Source organism: Garra rufa, chromosome 10 (genome assembly GCF_049309525.1).
Source record: "Garra rufa chromosome 10, GarRuf1.0, whole genome shotgun sequence".
NCBI classification, from domain to species: domain Eukaryota; kingdom Metazoa; phylum Chordata; class Actinopteri; order Cypriniformes; family Cyprinidae; genus Garra; species Garra rufa.
In genome coordinates, this window is record NC_133370.1 from 49,198,913 (window position 1) to 49,219,100 (window position 20,188).

General features: G+C 38.7%; 1 protein-coding gene across 1 annotated transcript; it reads right to left on the reverse strand.

Moving 5' to 3' along the window:
- Nucleotides 1–1,949: 1,949 nt before the first annotated feature.
- Nucleotides 1,950–19,291, reverse strand: LOC141344983 (E3 ubiquitin/ISG15 ligase TRIM25-like). The gene is made up of 6 exons (XM_073849883.1): nt 18,719–19,291; nt 3,652–3,747; nt 3,319–3,552; nt 2,894–3,056; nt 2,709–2,750; nt 1,950–2,496 (listed from the first exon to the last, which is right to left on the reverse strand). The coding sequence occupies exons 1-6, from the start codon at nt 19,289–19,291 to the stop codon at nt 1,967–1,969; spliced, it is 1,638 nt and encodes a 545-aa protein (XP_073705984.1). The 3' UTR covers nt 1,950–1,966.
- Between the last annotated feature and the right edge of the window lie 897 nt (nt 19,292–20,188).

Here is a 20,188-nt window from a genome sequence, read left to right on the forward strand (position 1 = left end):
CAGTCAAAAGCTAAAACATCCTGTGATTCTCCCAGAAGATAGTTACATCACCAAGCTAATTCTGTCACGTTACCACACTAAGGTTTGTCATCAGAGTCGATACCAAACTCAAATGGAACTTAGAACGAATGGATTTTGGATCATTGCAGGCAGCAAGTAAGTCTTCAAGCTGTACAAAAGTGTGTGAAATGTTGAAAATGTAGATGACCAACAGAAGAAAAACAAATGGCAGAACTCCACAAAGAGCATGTTGAAGTTTCTGCTCCTTTCACATTCTGTGGCATGGACTGTTTCGGGCCATTTATCATAAAGAGAGCTTGCAAGAAGTACAAGAGATATGGTCTAATATTCACTTGACTATCATCTCGCACAGTTCCCTTTAGTTCCAGCATAACGGTCAGCAGGCAGTTTGGTCTTCTTCATTTTCTGTCTGGAATGAAATCTCATCACACTCAAGAGTCTGACCATAAACCAACTCCTCGGAGGAAGTTTGCAGAACTTCTTTAGGCGCTGTTCACAGGCCCAGCAGGATTCATGGTTCTGCTAGACCCATCTGTCATTTGTCAGACTGGCCCTAAGCATCTTCAAGCATTTAAGCACCTCTGCCCACTTAACTTAGACATAAATTAAGGGTTGCGATCTGAAAATGGTGTGCTGAAATGCACAACACATTTCAATGGGTTACAACATCCAATATCTGATTATGAGAAAATGCTCAAATATTGGGAAAAATATTGGTACAACAGACTATTGGTTGGTCTCTCGACCAGCGGTGGTGCAGCTGATCTCTATAAGTACAGCGGATGTAGAGCAGTTCTTTATGAAAATGTAAAATGTGTATTCCAACAAAGTAATTGTTTTCACCCTTTAGTCTGTTAAACAACACATGTGTATTAAACAACCTATAAACCTCAAATTTTGCCCTGGAGGGCCAATCCGCTGCAGAGTTTAGCTCCAACCCTGATCAAAGCGTATACAATAGCGTATTACTTACTTGACTTATTATTACATATATGTCCAGAATTTTAACAAAAATTTAAATGCTGCAGATTTATTTATCTCCTGGTGAGAAGTTGAGGAGGGAATCTATTTATCCAAAAATGTATTTATGTCTCGAGGAGCCTGACCCACTCTGACTTTGCTCCTGTGAACAAATTCTCCACAGGACAAAAGTTTCAGGCTTAATTGCTAAAACGCACTGTACAAACTGGTTTTGGACATTTGGCTAACTGTGAAGACCTTGAATTCAGTTGGCCCAGGAATGGAAGCCATCAGACTAAGGAGGAAGGTTGAAGGTCTACATATACAGTAAAATACACACAATTCAAAATCCGAACACTGGTAAAGAGCAATGTCCTTTCTGAAAGAGATCAGCTTATTGGTGAAAATCAGTAATCTCATTTTATGGTTACACAGGACAACATGTCTCCTTTTATGACTGATCTGATTTTATGTCGACTGATTTTAGGGTCAGAGAAGGAACTATAATGAGGTGCTTGGTTTGTCTTTGGAGGATTTGCACAGAGGAGGAATAAAACCCATCACCTTTGTTGATCATGAGAATAGAATATTTATTTATATCAGTCAGAGAACAGAAATAACTCAATAAAAAATATAATTAATGTATTAAAAATTTAAATGTTAACTATTAATCATTATTATTATTATTAATTAATAATATATATTATTAACTAAATCAGTGATTTCCATCAACACAAATGTTGGTTGAGAAAAAAAACAAGCACATGGTCACTCAGCAGGACTCACACACACAATGATCTTATTGTCTATATGAGGATTTATTACACATTTGTTCTGATTCATATTATTTCACTGACAGCAGTCTAGCTGCAGTATTAATGACATGAAGAGAAAACAAGAGACTCTATAAGATCTCACTGTTACTGATTTATCATACACATCAAAGCATTATGGGTAGAATCTCTCATCAGTCTATTCTGATTCATCAACACAGTTTCACTGATGATCCAATATCAAACCAAAACCCAGGATAGAGCGGCTGAGTGAATGTGGTGTGGACTGTGTGGATGAGGCTCATTGTGTCAGAGACGCTGTAGAAGGACAGAGTTCCTGCACTGTGATCCACAAACACTCCTATTCTACTGCTGACGGACTTTACAGGGAGATCAGTCTCTATGTTATTGTGTTTGAATGAGTATCTGGAGGAAGAGCAGCGCAAACTCCAGGACTGATCATTATATCCAAACAAACACTCATTACCTCCTCCCTTTCTGCTGACGCTCTTATATGACACTGATATATACACAAAACCAAATCCACCAGCACTCCACTCCAGCTCCCAGTAACAGCGTCCACTCACACTCTCTCTACACAACACCTGCGAATATTCATCAAATCTGTCTGGATGATCAGGATACAACTGGACTGTGTCAGTGTATGTAATCACTCTGTTGCTCTCAGACAGACGGAGGTGTTTATTCACTGTGTACAGATCCAGAGTGAGCTGATGGGAATCTGATGGAGATAAAACACATCAGAATCAGGAATTATGAATCTGTTTGATCTTCTTCATGTTCAGTGTATCATCAGTGTCTCAGTACAGATGACCAGATATCCTGTGCAAATCATCATTTACATCATCAATTAGAAAACTCTTCTTTCACCTTCTACAGGAAGAACATGAACACACTCAGTGAGTTTTTCTGCTTGTTTTCTTACTGACTTACATTGTAGGAAGTCCTTCCTGGTCCTGGGAACAATGTTGGTGAATGTGACTGTGGAAATCAACAGACATGAACAGTGTGATTCTCATGATCCTGCATCCATTCCTAAGACATTTCTAATATGATGTTCTCCATGATATGAGATGATGATGGACTCGTTTCTGAGAGCAGATCAATCTCCAGGACTTTACCTCTGTCTGAGATCTTCTTGAGCTCCTCTTTGCAGAAATCCTCCAGTTTGTCTCTCAGCTGACGGACAGATTCTCTCAGACCATCGAAGGAGACCACAGAAATGAAGGCATCATCATTTACGTCTGTAGATTCAGGAGGTACTGAGAGAGACTGGAAACTCTACAGAAAACAGAAATCAAAACTCATCAGCTCCACGCAGGGACATCATTTACACAAGTGAAAGAAAAGTTCAGACATGAGACCCATTTGAACAAGATTTCCACAGCCAAAAACCATTTGTGTCTTTCAAAAGATGATCAGATGAGAGTCTGACTGATGGTTATATAATAAGACACTCATGAAATGTTTCTCTGTGAGTCTCCTGTCACAGCAGGATCAGTCTCAAGTCCACTATGATGGTGTTGTTCTAGATGTCTGTTACCTGCAGGAACTGGATGTGATCCTGTGTGTGTGAAAGCTGCTCCAGCTCAGCGTCTCTCCTCCTCAGATCATTGATCTCCTGCTCCAGTCGCTCCAGTTGTTCTTCAGCTCGACTCACTGCTCGCTTTTCCTGATCTCTGATCAGCCGTATCAGCTCAGAGCGGCTTCTCTCAATGGAGCGGATGAGCTCAGTAAAGATCCTCTCACTGTCCTCCACTGCTGTCTGTGCAGAGCGCTGTTAGGACACACAGTGATTCAGGCTTCAGTGGGACTGAAAGAGACAAGAGAGTCTGAACTGAGACTGAGACAAACTTCTCTTCTTCTCCAGACTCACCTTATAAGACTCCACAGCCTCTCTCAGCTGCTGAACATCTTTCTCTCTCTGCTGGATTCTCTGCTGGCAGTTCAGCTGCATCTCCTTCAAGTTTCTCTGTTGAGGAAAACAATGCTTAAAATGTTGTGTTGGCCCATTTCTTTTTCTATTTTTTTTTTTTTTATTGAATGGACTGATTTAATAATTTGAAAACAATTTAGTTTGTTTAATTTGTTAATTATAATTATTTGTGTTTATTTGATTATTTGTTTTGAATGGTATGGGTTTGTGTGTGGGAGACTTTTATTATTTAATGACGACTCTGCATTTAGGGCAGGTGAGGAGTAGGTGGAGCGAGAGTAAGGGGAGGCGGACACAATTTTTATGCTGCCTTCATGTGATATCGGAAAGACTACACTACAGACCAAATAAAATAACATGAGAAAATTGCCTCCTTCAGAATACTGTACCGCACAGCACCCTACTGGAGGCAAGCCATGACTAGCTAGCATCTTCTCTTAATGGTATTTTTAAAGACAACACTACGTTTAAATAGCGACGTTATTAAAATTCTTTATGCCCCAGCATTATGGGGGCTACAAACTAACCAACTAAGCAGCAGAGAACTTTTAACATCATGCAATGCTTACCATTCAGTATAGTTTCGTTGCTGTCCGCCATGTTGAAAGGTCAAAGTTTATCCCATCTCGGCAGCTCGGGTATCATAAAAAATTTCGAGCTTTTCAGTGGAAATTATAACGTGAGTGGGTGTTCATGTGCAATTTTGATGTCGGATTTTGGTATTTACCATAATTACGATAGCACATGAAGGCAGCATTAGACCGTGGGTTTGGTGGATCGGAGCTAATGTTTTAGCAACTGTGAGTGTTAAGCACTATGTTTTTGTGAAAATAAAGCAATGGAAAAGATTAACCACGGACTTGCGCGTTGATTAATTTGCCCCCCTCTGGATAGTGGCTAGTCCCTGTAGCTGTGCAGCTACATTTAAGTCTAAAAATTGTCCACAAAGACGCGGACTTGGATCACGCGCACGACCATCTGGCTATTGATGTGGATGTCTGCTGCTGTGCTGCATGGATGGATTATTCAGCGAACGAATAACGGATGACCTGACTTCATTGAGACGCTGTTTGACTGTACTGTGCCGTGAGTAGCCATTTGGCAGGTTTACTTTGAATTAAGCTGGCTTTGGAGTGGCTATGGACGTGTCGTTAAGCGTTAAGCTTTTACGATCTGATACGATGTGAAATGAAGGCTGTTTGTGAACGTGGAATGTTTTAAAGTACGATTTTCGGCACATATGCACGTTTTGAAGTTTGATGGCGACGATGGCTATTGAAAGCAGTCTTGCTAGATGTTTTAAAGTTGTCTGATATAGGCAAAAGATTTAAGCCAATGCTAGTGGTTGATGCAAGAACTCAAGCTTGATTCTCATTCGAGCAGAACATGCAAAACGGTTGTGAACAGCAAGTGTTTATGATGACTGAGACTGATTGTATTGAAATGGCAATGGAGAGTTTTAAATCACTTAGTGCTTCGCGTAGAGGAAAACTTGGGGCCTGCACAAGAAGAATGAATGAATTGAAGGCGTTGATGGCTGATGGGAGCAATTTTGAGAAAGTGGATGAACTTCATCTTGAATTTCAGAAGGCTCTGGATGAATTTTATCAAGTGCACGAGTCTGTACAATTGCTTTTATCCGATGATGTCAAAGAAAATGAAAGGATTGACTGGTTTGAGCCAAAGAAGTTTACTTTTACTGAGTTCCTGAATGAGTTGGAGTTGTGGAAAAAGAAGCAGTCCGATCCACAGACTCTGGTTGATCCTTCTGATAGTGTGTCTAATGTTTCAAGAACTTCAAAAGAACCAAGTAAATCTAAAACCAGTTAAATTCTGTCAGCTTGTGTGAAAATTGCAGCCGAAAAGGCAGCTTTACTTGCTCGTGCTGAAGCTCTTAAAAGGAAGCTTGCACTTGAGTTGGAAAAGGCTCATCTGGAATCCAAGATGGAAGCTCTTACATTGCAGTCTGAAATCGATGCTGCAAATGCGAAGTTAAAGGTGTTGGAGATGTCCGAAGCAAGTTCATTGCAATGTTCTCACTCATCTGCTAAATTAAGAGATACTATGATTGAATATGTGGATAAAGCTGAAGAAAAATCGACTTTGATTGTTGATTCTGAATCATCTCCTCTGCATTTTAAAACTATCGGAACAATTCCTAAGACACCACTTCAAAGGATCGTTCATGGAACTCGATTTCCATCAAGACTTACTGCTAACCAGACAGCAACTGCACCTACAACTATGACTACACAAAGTGACCAGCAGCATGGCGCAGCTAATAACACCAACATTGCCAGTGTTGACTTTGGTCCTGTTTTACAAAGCCAAAGCGATCTGGCTGATTTACTTGTGACTCAGCAGAAAAAAAGCTTCACTTCCTGTAAGGGAGATTCCAGTATTCAGCGGTGATCCTCTTGAATATAGACCTTTCATGAAATCTCTTATTCATAATATTGAAGAGAAAACGGATAACAATCAGGAGCGATTGTATTATCTGGAACAGTTCACGGCAGGTGAACCTAAGGAACTTGTTCGAATTTGTCTCTACATGAACGCTAACAGAGGTTATGCGGAAGCCAAACGTCTTTTAAAGCATCATTTTGGAGAGAAAAGAGAAAAGAGGAGAGCTACCGCCTGCAATATTCTGGAACGCACGCAAAGAAGGCCAATCTTTTCTGACTTGGTAGCTTTCATTGAGAAACAAGCTACGATTCTTCTTGATCCAGTCTTTGGAGAAATTCAAGATCCAAAAACAAATTCTAACTTTAAGAAGACATCCACTGAACTTCCTATGCACAAATCTTCTTGTAGAAAAAGTTGTCACTAGTTTCTTCTGTTGAAGCATCAAAACAGAATTGTCAACCAAATCATCAATTCGATGCTAATGACACTTTTAATGTACCTTGCCTGTTTTGTCATTCTGATCCTTCAATGAATTCTTGTGTCAAAATGGTGGATGAGCCGCACAAGGATAAAATTGATTTCTTGAGAACGAATGGTCTTTGTTTTGCTTGTCTCAAAAAAGGCCATCTAACAAACGCCTGTAAAAAGCGTTTGACTTGTCAAATCTGTTCCAAAAAGCATCCAACAGTGTTGCATACCAAAAATGCTTCCTCATATGGAGGCTCACCTAATTCATTGATTGATGTGCACAAGAAAGATTGTGATTGTTGCTAAGAAAGCTAACTCCAGCAGACCTGTTATGGCTGTTGTAGCTACTGAGCATACAGGGGCCAGTTCAGTTGAATGCAAACTTGCAATTGTTCCAGTGAAAATAAAAGCCACCAAAGGTAGTAGAGTTCTTCAAACTATGCTTTCTTAGATCCTGGAAGTTCAGCCACATTCTGTACAGAGAGTTTGATGAGACGGTTGAACATGGCTGGAAAACGAATTGAGATTTTGCTTAAAACAATGGGACAGGAAAAGCCTGTCAAAACTTTTCGTCTGAGTGGCTTGGAAGTAAGTGGGCTGGACAGTGACTACTTCATAGAATTACCTGAAGTCTTTACACAAAGTTCAATTCCGGTTAGCCAGGAGAATATACCAAGGGAAGAGGACATAAAGAAATGGGCGTATCTGAAAGATGTTCGATTGTGTTCCATAGAAGCAGATGTTGATCTGTTGATTGGGGTCAATATCCCAAAAGCAATGGAACCCTTGAGGATTATTAACAGCGGTCCAGACATGTTTAGGATGGCTTGTTAATGGTCCACTGAGTGGTAACTCATCCACAGATGTACAGGGACGACCATTTGTGTCTTCTAATAGAATCTCAGTGGCTAAACTGGACGATTTGTTAAAAGAACAATATAATAATCACTTCCCAGAGCAAGCATGTGATAAAAAACCTGAATTTTCTTATGAAGATCAGAAATTCTTAGAAATTGTTAACAACTCTGTTGTTAGACAAGATGGTCATTACCAAATATGTCTTCCGTTTCGTAAACCTAACATCACCATGCCTAACAACAAAAAGTTTGCAGAACTTGAACGCGAGGGGGAAGGCTGAGTAACGCGAGAATCAAGGAGATCGGGTGCATAATCCAAGATGGCGGCTCACTGCTGCTAGACATTCAGAAAACAACTTTTCCCCCTCTCTTTTTTTGGACTGTGTATATATATATTTTTTTCTCCCGTTTTCTAAACCAGACCATACCGTATTTGCATCCCATTTCAAAACTGGACCATAACGTTTTTGCAACCTGGATTACCTTGAGGAATACATCGACACGCATTATACCAAACTTTACAGCAACATGAACAAGGATAACGCTGATGACAACAAAAAAAGTAAAGGCAACCTCACTCCAAACTACAAGAGACCCCGTCCCAGTTCACTTTCCAGCACAGGTACAACACCATCCACATCACCAAAACCGCCGTGTTGCACTGAGGTAAGCGACATTTTACTCTCCATTGAAAAAAAAAAAAACTTTCCGGACTCGATGCAAGGATCGCGCTAATAGAAGTAATACATAAAGATTTTCAAGAACTACGGCACAGTTTAGAATTCAGCCAAGAACAGATAGACACTCTCACTTTTTAAAGGACTGCGTTCACACTCTTACAGCCGAACTCACCTCCATTGTTTCACAAAACAAAGCTATGAAAGAAAGCATTCTGGACTTACAATCACGTAGCATGAGGGACAATTTAGTTTTTACAGGCATCCCGGAACAAACCCCAGATGATCCCGAAAAATCAGTAAAGGACTTCATGATTAAACAACTCAACTGTACAGAACATCACTTTTCACCCGGTGCATCGGATCAGATCTCAAAACAATAACAATCAAAATTCGAACATTACAAACAAAAAGAACTGGTTCAGAGGCAAGGCAAACAACTCAAAGGCACAAACTCTGGACTCAATGATCAATACCCAAAGGACATACTGGAACGTTGCAAACACCTCTTCCCAATCAGAAAACAAATGATGAATGAAGGAAAAAAGGCAATCATCTCTGTGGACAAACTTTACATAAATGGACAGTTATATCGAGACAGAGGCATTACTCCCTGGCTTTTCTGATTTTTTTCTTTTCTTTTTCTCATCTTCATTCCAGAATTAGCAAATAACTGATGATTATAAATAGTCTATCCTTACCTCACTCCCCAGTACCCCTCTCTCTTCCTTCTCCTCCTCCCTCTTCTCCCTCTGTCACTCTCTACTTTTCCACATTTTATATCATGAAATGTAATATATATTGCACCTAGATCTCACGCCTCCCGAACCTATTTACCTTGTCTCACACTATGTCTTTATTTAATGGTCTTAGTTTTGCTGTTGTTGTTGTTTTGCTACATACACAGTGTCATTTGGGTTTCTTCAGTTACATTAGCCTGTCAACAACATCAAAATGTTATGCACACACATGTACACATGGTCATGATTCCATAAATATATACACACACAGCTACACACACCACTCATACATCTTTACAGTAATTTCACTTTCATAACATGTCTTCTATTAATTTTCTAACCTGGAATGTCCGTGGAATTGGCTCTCATGCAAAGAAGGTCAAAGTCTTGAAACATTTAAATAAACTAAAAGCAGACATATGCCTTTTACAAGAAACACATCTATCAGATTCAGATCAAGATAAAATTAAATCATCCGAATACAATCATTTATTCTCAGCTCACTACAATACAAAACAAAGAGGAGTTTGCATTCTGATAAATAAAAAAATCCCATTTGTTCATAATACCACTATAGATCCAGAGGGACGATTTATTATCATAAACATCTCAATCAATAATAGCCCAGTTACAATTGGCAATCTATATGGCCCAAACACAGACGACCCATCTTTTTTTCAAAACTTCTTTTCCACCATTTCAAATATTTCTAATTGTCCAATCATAATAGCAGGGGATTTCAATACAGTTCTTAACCCAGCAATAGACCGATCTAATAATTCAAGTAATAGACGCTTTTGGCAATCAGCAGAAACCATAAAACATTTCATGAGTGATTTTGGTCTTGGCGATAGTTGGCGATTACAACATCCAAATGTTAAAGAATACTCGTTTTTCTCACCAGTCGATCGCACATGTTCCTGTATTGATTTTTTTCTCACTAGTAATTCTCTCATATCAAATATTTCGGAATCAAAGATCCATCCTATTTTCAATAGTGACCATGCCTCAGTAACATTAAAATGGAATAGAACTGAATTTCATAACCCTATTACCAGATGGCGGTTTAACATATCTCTCCCGAAAGATCCAAATTTTGACAGCTATTTTAAAAGGGAGTGGGCTTTCTTTCTAGAAATGAATGACATCTCTGAATCATCTCCCTCTCTTTTGTGGGAAACAGGAAAAACAGTACTTAGAGGGAAAATAATTTCATATTCCGTTAACAAAAAAAAAAAGGAAAAAGATCAAGAAGCAGAATTGGAACAAAAAATCAAAGAACTTCAAAATATCAATATAAATAATCCAACAGAAGAAACACAAAACAAATTAAGAGAATACAAATTAAAACTAAATGAAATAATTAACAAACACACTCAATTCCTGATTCACAGGCTTAGACAAAAATATTTTCATCATAGTAACAAATCTGTTAAATATCTGGCAAATCAACTTAAACGAAACAAGGAAAAAGCAACCATTTCAGTTATTACAGACTCAGCGGGGAAATCTACCAACTCACCAGATGAAATCAATCATATCTTTCAAAATTCCTACAGCAAATTATACTCAGCAGAAAAAGACCCAAATCAGAATGACATCAACTCTTTTCTCAATAGTATCACTCTGCCACAACTGAATGAACACCAAAAAACAGCCTTAAATCACCCATAACACAACATGAACTTCATACAGCATTACAACATATGCCTAATAATAAAGCACCAGGTCCTGATGGATTCCCTGCTGAATTCTACAAAGATGGCGGCCGCCGGTAAATTTCTTGCAGGTACTGTCTGTATAAATCTTCTTGTAAATAAACTACCGGTGCTTTTTCTCAATGTCTCATTTTAAATGTCAGGGCCCTTGGAAGTCTACCAACGAAGTGTGGAGCTACTTTGTGCCTCGTAAATGGCATAAAACAGTGATTTATTTACATGGCTAGTCCGATGCCCTATTCACCCTCATCGACAACCTGTTGTTTGCATCGGCTAACTATCCCCAGATTTCGGACTGCAGGACACAAACCGAGATGAGATATGCAAGGTACGTTCACACTCGGTATAATGATTCAACACACTTTAGGTCAATATCACACCGGACTTCTCCTTTAAGTGAGTCACAACAAAAATTAAAATTACCAACAAGCATGAATACAGCTACAATTTCACTTTTCCTCAAACCAAAAAAGATCCCAAATTACCATCAAGCTATTGTCCCATCTCTCTGATCAATGCTGACATTAAAATCATCACCAAAGTATTAGCCTACAGAATAGAAATGGTCTTATCATCTATAATACATCCATATCAAACCGGTTTCATTAAAGGAAGACAAGCATACACCAATACACGCAGACTGTTCAACTTAATGCATTATTCTTCAAATCATAGTCACTTTGGACGCAGAGAAGGCATTTGATAGGGTAAACTGGAAATTCCTGTTTTCCACATTAGAGAGGTTTGGTTTCGGGGAGTCATTCATTAATTGGATCAAAATTTTATATACATCACCTTCAGCCACTGTTATCACCAATGGACTAACATCACGTAGCTTCACACTGCACCGGGGTACTAGACAAGGATGCCCACTCTCCCCCTCATTATTCACCATTTTTATTGAACCACTGGCAGCAGCCATCCGTCAAAACAGTTACATTAAAGGAATTCAAACATTAAACATACAGCACAAAATCAGCCTTTACGCAGATGACATACTACTATATTTACAAGACCCTCCATCATCATTACAAGAAACAATTAAGCTTATTGATTCATTATCTCATATTTCTGAATACTCAGTCAACTGGAGTAAATCATCTATTCTCTCTTTAAATCATAAAAGCTTGGATGTGACATCCCAAATATCACCTATCCCTTTCTGCACCAATCACATCACATGTTTAGGTATTAATATTTCCCCTAAGCTGTCAGACCTAGTTAGTCTTAATTTCACCCCATTACTCAAAAAAATAAATGACGATCTTCAACGTTGGATGAACTTATCACTATCCATTATGGGCAGAATATCAGCAATTAAAATGACCAAACCTCCTTAAAATGAACTATTTATTTTCAATGATTCCTAACTATTCAATTCAACCCACCCTCATCTGGTTTAAATCTCTGGACTCAATCATTACCAAATTTTACTGGAAAAATGAGACCCCTCGAATTAAATTGACTACTCTACAGAAACCAAAAACACAAGGAGGATTGGAAGCACCACACTTCTACCACTACTTTCTGGCTAATCAGCTTCAATATATATATAAATGGATTCACCCAAACACATCAGAATACACATGGCTAGATATTGAGCAAACAATTTGTAAAGACATTAGCACTACAGATTTACCGTTTTTGAGTCAGACAATCAAAAAACACTCCTGTTTAAAATCACCAACTATAGCAACAGCTCTGACAGCTTGGTAAAAAATTTCACCAGTTTACAAATACTCCACTTGCATCATCTAAATTCACACCCATTTGGAATAACCCAGATTTTACAATTAATAAAAAGCCACTTAACATGCACACATGGGCTGAGAAGGGCATCACACAACTTCAACACATCTTTCATAGTAATACTCTGGCTTCCTTTTCATACTTGGTCCAGAGATACGGCATCAGGAGAGATAGTTTTCTGGAATATCTACAACTCAAAACAACTATCCAATCAAAAATCAATATTCGGACTGTTAAACTTGACCTTTCACCATCGATTTTAGAATTAATTGATATCATCCTCAAAAAAGCTTCTCTCCAAAATATATAAAATAATAATAAAATCAGACAACACAATAAGTTTACCAAATACGAAATGGGAATCAGACCTATCTATCACTCCTGATGATGATTTCTGGACACATATTTGCAAAAATATCTATTTCATGACAAAAAATCCCAACTTATACAGTACAAGGTACTTAACAGAGCTCACCTAACCGGACAAAAAAATTGTTTAAAATGGGATTCACTTCAGAAACACGTTCACATTGTACCCAAAATAACCCAGACACATATATACACGCCCTTTGGTATTGTACGCCAATTAAATTTTTTGGGGAAAATGTCATTAAATCACTATCCATCACTATGGGATGTCACATCCCAATTTCTCCATCACTCTGTTTACTAGGCGATATATCCGTAATCAGTTTAAATAATATAAACAGTCAGTTACTCCTAGTGGCACTAGCTATCGCCAAGAAAACTATCCTCATGAACTGGAAATCAAGAAATTCCATACATATCGCATCCTGAAAGAATCTATTAATTGATTATATTTCGATGGAAAATCTATCCAAATCACTTTACAGTAATACAGAAGAATAACACCCCTTTTGGTCATCACTCCTTACCCTTCAACAGTCATAAATCTGTTGACCTTCTTTGTCTGAGACCAACCACTACAAAGCATCATCACCTATCTGTGTTAATTTGAATATTAATATTTGAGTGTTTTTGGGAGGGGTGAAAGACAACAGCAAGGTTTTTTTTGGCCTCTGGTCTCTGGGCGGCTGTGACATCCAGGTCCATAACTGATGTGGTGAAGTTGAAATATGGGTGGGTGGGCGCGTATCCCCCCACCTGTTCACCTGAGCTTGCGCCTCGGGGACCTCTTTACCTGGCTGGTTCTGGCCTGCATCCCTCGCTATTTTAATGCATCACCTATTAGCTGAAATACATACACACCTATTAAATGCTCAACTTAGAATTTATGTATTTACATAAATGTAGGACTATAAAGAGAAAAAGAAAAATGTGTGAATATTTACACATACATAGGGTAGGTGGGCTGTGTGGGTGGGTCAGGTCCTTGGCCTGGGCTGCCTTCACGTCTCACCTTTTTAATGCATCACAAACTAGCTGAAACATACAATCCTCTACACATCTACACACTTAATTGAAATAAATTACAAACATATAAGGAAGGTGAGGCATGTAGATGCTGACTAGGGATGGCTAGGGTTTTGAGGGATGGGTGGGGCTTTTGGGCCCTGTTGCATTCTTCTCCGGCACCAATGTTGGGACGTGGCATGTGGTAGCCATGGAGGGATCAGAGGCAAGCCTAAAAATTACTATTATTGTTATTATTATTATTATTATTAGTAGTAGTAGTAGTAGTAGTAGTATTTATTCTTTTTTTTTTAAGTTATAATTCAATACAATTGTTATTATTACTTGCCTTCCTCATTGTCCTCCACCCTTTCCAATTCTCTTTAAATCTCCAAACTCCAACTTGTTGTTATTATTATTATTATTATTATTATTATTGCAATTTTTTTTTATTATTGTTGTAGTTATTGTTGTTATAGGTATAATGGTTATTATTATTGCTAATAATATTTGATATATCCAATGGCTTCCTTTTTTAATTGTTATTACTACTACTATTATTGTTATTATTATTATTATATTTATTAATAATCTGTTAGATATTATTTCACTTATGTACTACCTCTCCCACCCCAAGATGCAATAACTGGCTCACATGCGCAGACATTCGCATACACACATGATCATAATGTTCACAGACACATAAATACATACACTGTTATATGAATGCACTTGTAATATTAGATATCAGTATATATGTTGAAATTGCTTCTATATCTAAATATTGTCATATTCTTTACTTGTTTTTTGTTTATTTTTGTTTTCGTTATGTGTTATATGTTTGGTGTAATATTGTCATATTCACTACTTGCATAATAAAAAAATGAATAAATAAATAAAGTTTGCAGAACAACGAGCCCTAAGTATACTCAAGAGGTTTAAGAAGGATGAAGAATTCTTATCAGACTACAAAGATTTTATTGCCGACATCCTAAAAAAGGGTCATGCAGAAAAGGTACCAGAAGGAGCTTGATAGAAATGATGGTAGAGCATGGTACATCCCCCATCATGGAATCTACCATAAAAGAAAAAAGAAAATCAGAGTGGTATTTGATTGTGCTGCCTCATTCCAAGGTTCTTCGTTGAATTCAGAATTGTTTCAGAGTCCAGATCTCACGAATACCCTCTCAGGTGTAATCCTCTGGTTTCACCAAGAACCTATAGCTGTGATGGCGGATATCGAGGGGATGTTTCACCAAGTAAAGGTTCCTAAGGAGTTCCTTGACTTTTTGAGATTCTTGTGGTGGCCTGATGGGGATATTGATCAACCGTTGAAAGAGTTCAGAATGACTGTACATCTCTTTGGAGCCGTTTCCTCCCCCAGTTGTGCCAGCTTTGCGTTAAGGAAGACGGCAGATGATAATGAAGGCAAAGTTGATTCAGAAGCTTTATCCACAATTCGTAACAACTTTTATTTGGATGATTGCCTCAAGTCTGTCTCGGATGAAAGACAAGCCATCAGGTTGGTGCAGGAGCTCATTGCAGTATGTGCTACTGGTGGATTTAAACTCACCAAATGGGTAAGTAATAGCCGCAATGTACTAGCTTCAATCTCTGTGGAGGAGAGATCTAAAGAAGTGAGACATCTCGACTTGTGCAGAGATGAACTTCCTGTGGATAGCGCATTGGGACTTCAGTGGAATAAAGAGTCTGATACTTTTGTCTTCAAAATATGTTTGAAACAATGACAGTTTACCAGAAGAGGCATTTTGTCAGTTACCAATTCAGTCTATGACCCGCTTGGATTTCTTGCTCCAGTCATGCTGCCAGCTAAAATAATTGGACAGGAGTTGTGCAGGATGAATTACGGATGGGATGAAGAAATTCCTGCAGCCTTTGCACAAAAATGGGACAGGTGGCTAGAGGAGCTCAAGCTACTTTCGAATTTGAGCTTTAGTAAATGCTTTGTACCCGACAACTTTGGAAAAATATGTAGTGCTCAATTACACCACTTCTGTGATGCTAGCGAAATCGGCTATGGTACGGCTAGCTATTTACGTCTTGCAGATGACAGTGGTTCTGTCCATGTTGTTTTTGTGATGGATAAAGCAAGAGTAGCCCCACTAAAAGTGACGACTATCCCTAGACTCAAATTGGTTGCCGCAGTTCTCGCTTCAAAAGTCGATAGAATGTTGCAGGAAGAACTGGAGCTAGTTTTGGATGATTCTGTGTTTTGGATGGACAGTACATCAGTCCTCAAATACATCTCGAATGACACTAGCAGATTCCAGACATATGTAGCTAATAGAGTTTCAACTATTCAACTAGTCACAGAAGTTTCAGTGGCGTTATGTGAAGTCTGCTGCTAATCCCGCTGATGACGCCTCTCGCGGTGTAAGGTCTAGCTCATTCAAGAATGATGGAAGATGGTTTAAAGGTCCAGAATATTTGAAAAGCCCTGTTGCAGACTGGCCTGAATTGCCTCAAGAATCACTTTGCATTTCAGACAGTGATCCATTGTGATCTTTATGTGTACGCTGTTAATGGACCATATTCATAAGATGTCCGGTCATTGTGGTAGAAGCCAACTGCTTGCCAAACTCCATAAAAGGTATTGGATTACCAAAGGTAATGCTGTTGCCAGAAAAGTCATCAGGGATTGTCTATTCTGCAGACGTTGGCATGGATCTGCAATTGAACAAAAGATGGCAGATTTGCCCCTAAATCGAATCACTCCTGATTTACCACCCTTCAGTCACGTTGGAATCGATTACTTTGGTCCCATTGAGGTGAAGAGGGGGAGAGCACATGTCAAAAGATATGGAGTGATATTTACCTGCTTCAGTAGTAGAGCTGTTCATCTTGTAATGGCTTATTCGCTGAACACAGATTCCTGTATTTGTGCTCTTAGAAGATGTATGTGTAAAAGGGGTCAAGTTGAAGAGTTAATTTCGGATAACGGAACCAACTTTATTGGTGCAGAGCGAGAATTGAGAGAGGCACTACTGCTGAGAGAGAATGTGAAGTGGGACAGAATCATTCGAATTGTCAAAAAGATCCTATACTCTGTCTTGAGAAAGCAGACTCTTGACGATGAAGGCCTACAGACTGCTTTATGTGAAGTGGAAGCTATACTCAATGATCGTCCAACTACTACAGTTTCAGAGGATGCCAAAGACCCAGAACCTTTAACCCCTAATCATTTGCTTCAGTTGAAAGGAATTCCTATCTTGCCTCCCGGGATTTTTCAGAAGGACGACATCTATTCCAGAAGAAGATGGAAACAAGTACAGTACATCTGCGATCTTTTCTGGAAACGATGGATTAGAGAGTACCTCCTGTTAATGCAGAAGAGGCAGAAGTGGAACAAAGACAGACAAAACCTTAAAACGGGTGATATTGTTCTCATTATCGATGATACTTCACCACGGAGTTCTTGACCTCTAGGTCGAATCTTGGAGACATTTCCGGACAGCAAAGGATATGTACGGCGAGTTAAAGTGAGAACGAAGAACAGTATTCTGGAGAGACCTATTATCAAATTTTGTTTTCTAAAAGACATGTCATGAGAATCTGAAGAAACCCACTAATCAGAAGATGCTGCAGTATTTTGGCTAATTTTTTATTTTTTTATTTTTGAATTTTCCTTTCCTTTGTTACTTTTTATAAACGTTATGGCTCTGTTTTTTTTTGAAGTAATTGTCACAAGCTAACAATTAGGGGCTGGAATGTTGGAGCCATTTCTTTTTCTATTTTTCATCGAATGGACTGATTTAATAATTTGAATACAATTTAGCTGGTTTAATTTGTTAATTATAATTATTTGTGTTTATTTGATTATTTGTTTTGAATGTTATGGGTTTGTGTGTGGGAAGTGAGGAGTAGGTGGAGCGAGAGTAAGGGGAGACGGACACAATTTTTAGACCATGTGGTCCGCGGGTTTGGTGGATCGGAGCTAATGTTTTAGCAACTGTGAGTGTTAAGCACTATGTTTTTGTGAAAATAAAGCAATGGAAAAGATTAACCACGGACTTGCGCGTCGATTTATTTGCCCCCCTCTGGATAGTGGCTCATCCCTGTAGCTGTGCCGCTACATGTTGTGCTCTCAAGTCTTACGCATTCACATGCATTTCAATCAGTTCACACGGTCTCACGCCACACCATGTATTTCTCACGCTGAGAAGTAAGGGATATCTTGTCCTGTAGGACAATTTTGAAGTTGGAGGAGAAAATGAGATGGGAGGTTTTCGACGTACCCTAACTGTCTTAAACTGGATTACACAGAGTTTGCATGTGCATCACAGAGCTAGACAAGATGAGCATTAAAGGGTTAAAAGTGTATAAATTCCACTTCCTTTTTTTTTTAGAAAATAACTGATTGTTTCACTAGATAAGACGCTTCTTCTTCGGCTGGGATGTTTTAGAGCCGTCTGAAGCTGCATTGAAACTGCATTTTGGAAGTTCAAACTTAGAGCACCATAGAAGTCAACTACATAGAGAAAAATCCTGAAATGTTTTTCTCAATAAATATGGAAAAAAAGAAAGACATGAATATCTTGGATGACAAGGGAGTGAGTAAATTATCTGTACATTTTTGTTCTGGAAGTGAACTCCTTTAACAATTCAGGTCTGTCACTATGGTTTATATCTCGTTGTGATATATAAACTCACAATTGCAAACTATAAAATCTGGTATTTTGAAATAAAAAAGCATGAAAAGAAAAAAAAATAGTTGGCTAGCGGTTCACCTTAGCATGTGAATAAATACCTCCTGGACTAAAATTACCCTACTAATACTAATATAATGCTTACTAGTACTAGGCTACTGCTCTATAATATAGAGTTAGAATAAACCCTTTCATTGATACAAGTACTGATTACTTGGTTACGTTTATTATGAATTGTTAATTAATTACTGGTAAATAAGAAATAATATTGTTACCTCTTTATTATCTCTTGAAGAATATAACTATAAAATCATAAATTAAGCGTACGTTTTATTTCTCATCAGTCCTCACCTCTTTCTCTGTCCTCTGTGCTGTAGCTGATACAGTGTTGTGGTTTTTATGTTCATCCATACACAACACACATATACATTTCTGGTCAGTCTGACAGAAAACCTCAAGAAGCTTGTCGTGTTTCTGGCAGATCATCTCCTGCAGTCGTCCAGTGGCATCAATGACTTTGTGTGGTTTATGTGAATTAAACTCCTGATGACGGTCAAAATGAGTTTGACAGTAAGAGTTCAGACACACCAGACAGGACTTGACAGCTTTGTATTTTCTTCCAGTACAGACGTCACACTCCACATCTCCAGCTCCAGCAGGAACCACACTTTGAAGTTTAGTCTTCTTCAGGTTCTCCACCATTTCAGCAAACACCACGTTCTTAAATAAAGCAGGTCTTGGACTGAAGGTCTGTCTGCACTGAGGGCAGCTGTAGACTCCCTTCTCATCCTCCTCTTTATTCCAGCAGTCTGTAATGCAGCTCATACAGTAACTGTGTCCACACTGGATGGTCACTGGATCCTTCAGGAGATCCAGACACACCGGACACAAGAACTGATCCACTGAAATACAGGATTCTGCCATTTTTTTATGCAAGTGCTGATATAAAGTTGCAACAGGTCAACAGCACTTAAGTTTTTGTTTCTCTACACTAAAGCTTCCTGGTTGTGTTTGAGAGACGGGAAAAACAGGCGTGTCTGTAAATTCCCAAATAATACAAATGTCCACTAGGTGTCAGCCTCATACAGACGTTAGGAGTTGGTCAGTAAGGGCTATCACATCCAAGGCCCATGACTTAATCCTTGAAGCAACACCAACAGGACGTGTAAAACAAACAAAGGATGACTCTGTCAGCTTCAGCCATCCCTTCATTGATCTGGTTATCAGGTCCTAAATTTCTGTGGTAACAAAAAGTGAGACCAACACCATATGCCTCTGTCAACCTGCTTGTTGGTCACCCTGAAACTTAAATCAGTCCAAACATGTGTTACCGCAATCAGTGACTGTATGGACATTCTCAGTCATTTCAATAGATTTGATAGATTGGTCAGTGCTTTTTAAAGGGTTTGTGCAAGGCTGGTTGGCTGGTTTTAGCTGTTAATAGCTGGTCAGCAGGCCGGTTTTAGAGGGGTTTTGGCCACTTTCCCAGGCTGGAAGACCAGCTAAAACCAGCTACTTCCAGTTTAAACCAGCTAAGACCAGCCAACCAGCCTAGGCTGGTTTTAGCTGTTTTGTTCAGCAGGGAAATCAAGCAGGCGTGCTCTTAACGACTCAGGTATGTCAGAAATGTATATCTGGCAGTTCTGAGTTTATATATCACATCTCTTTGTGAACAAGTGGAAAGGAAGAAACTATAATGATGTACTTGATTTGTTTTTAGAGGATCTGCAGATGAGGAATAAAACCCATCACTTTTGTGCATCAAATGGGTAGAAGATTTATTTATATCAGTCATAAAGAGAAATACATTGAAAATACATA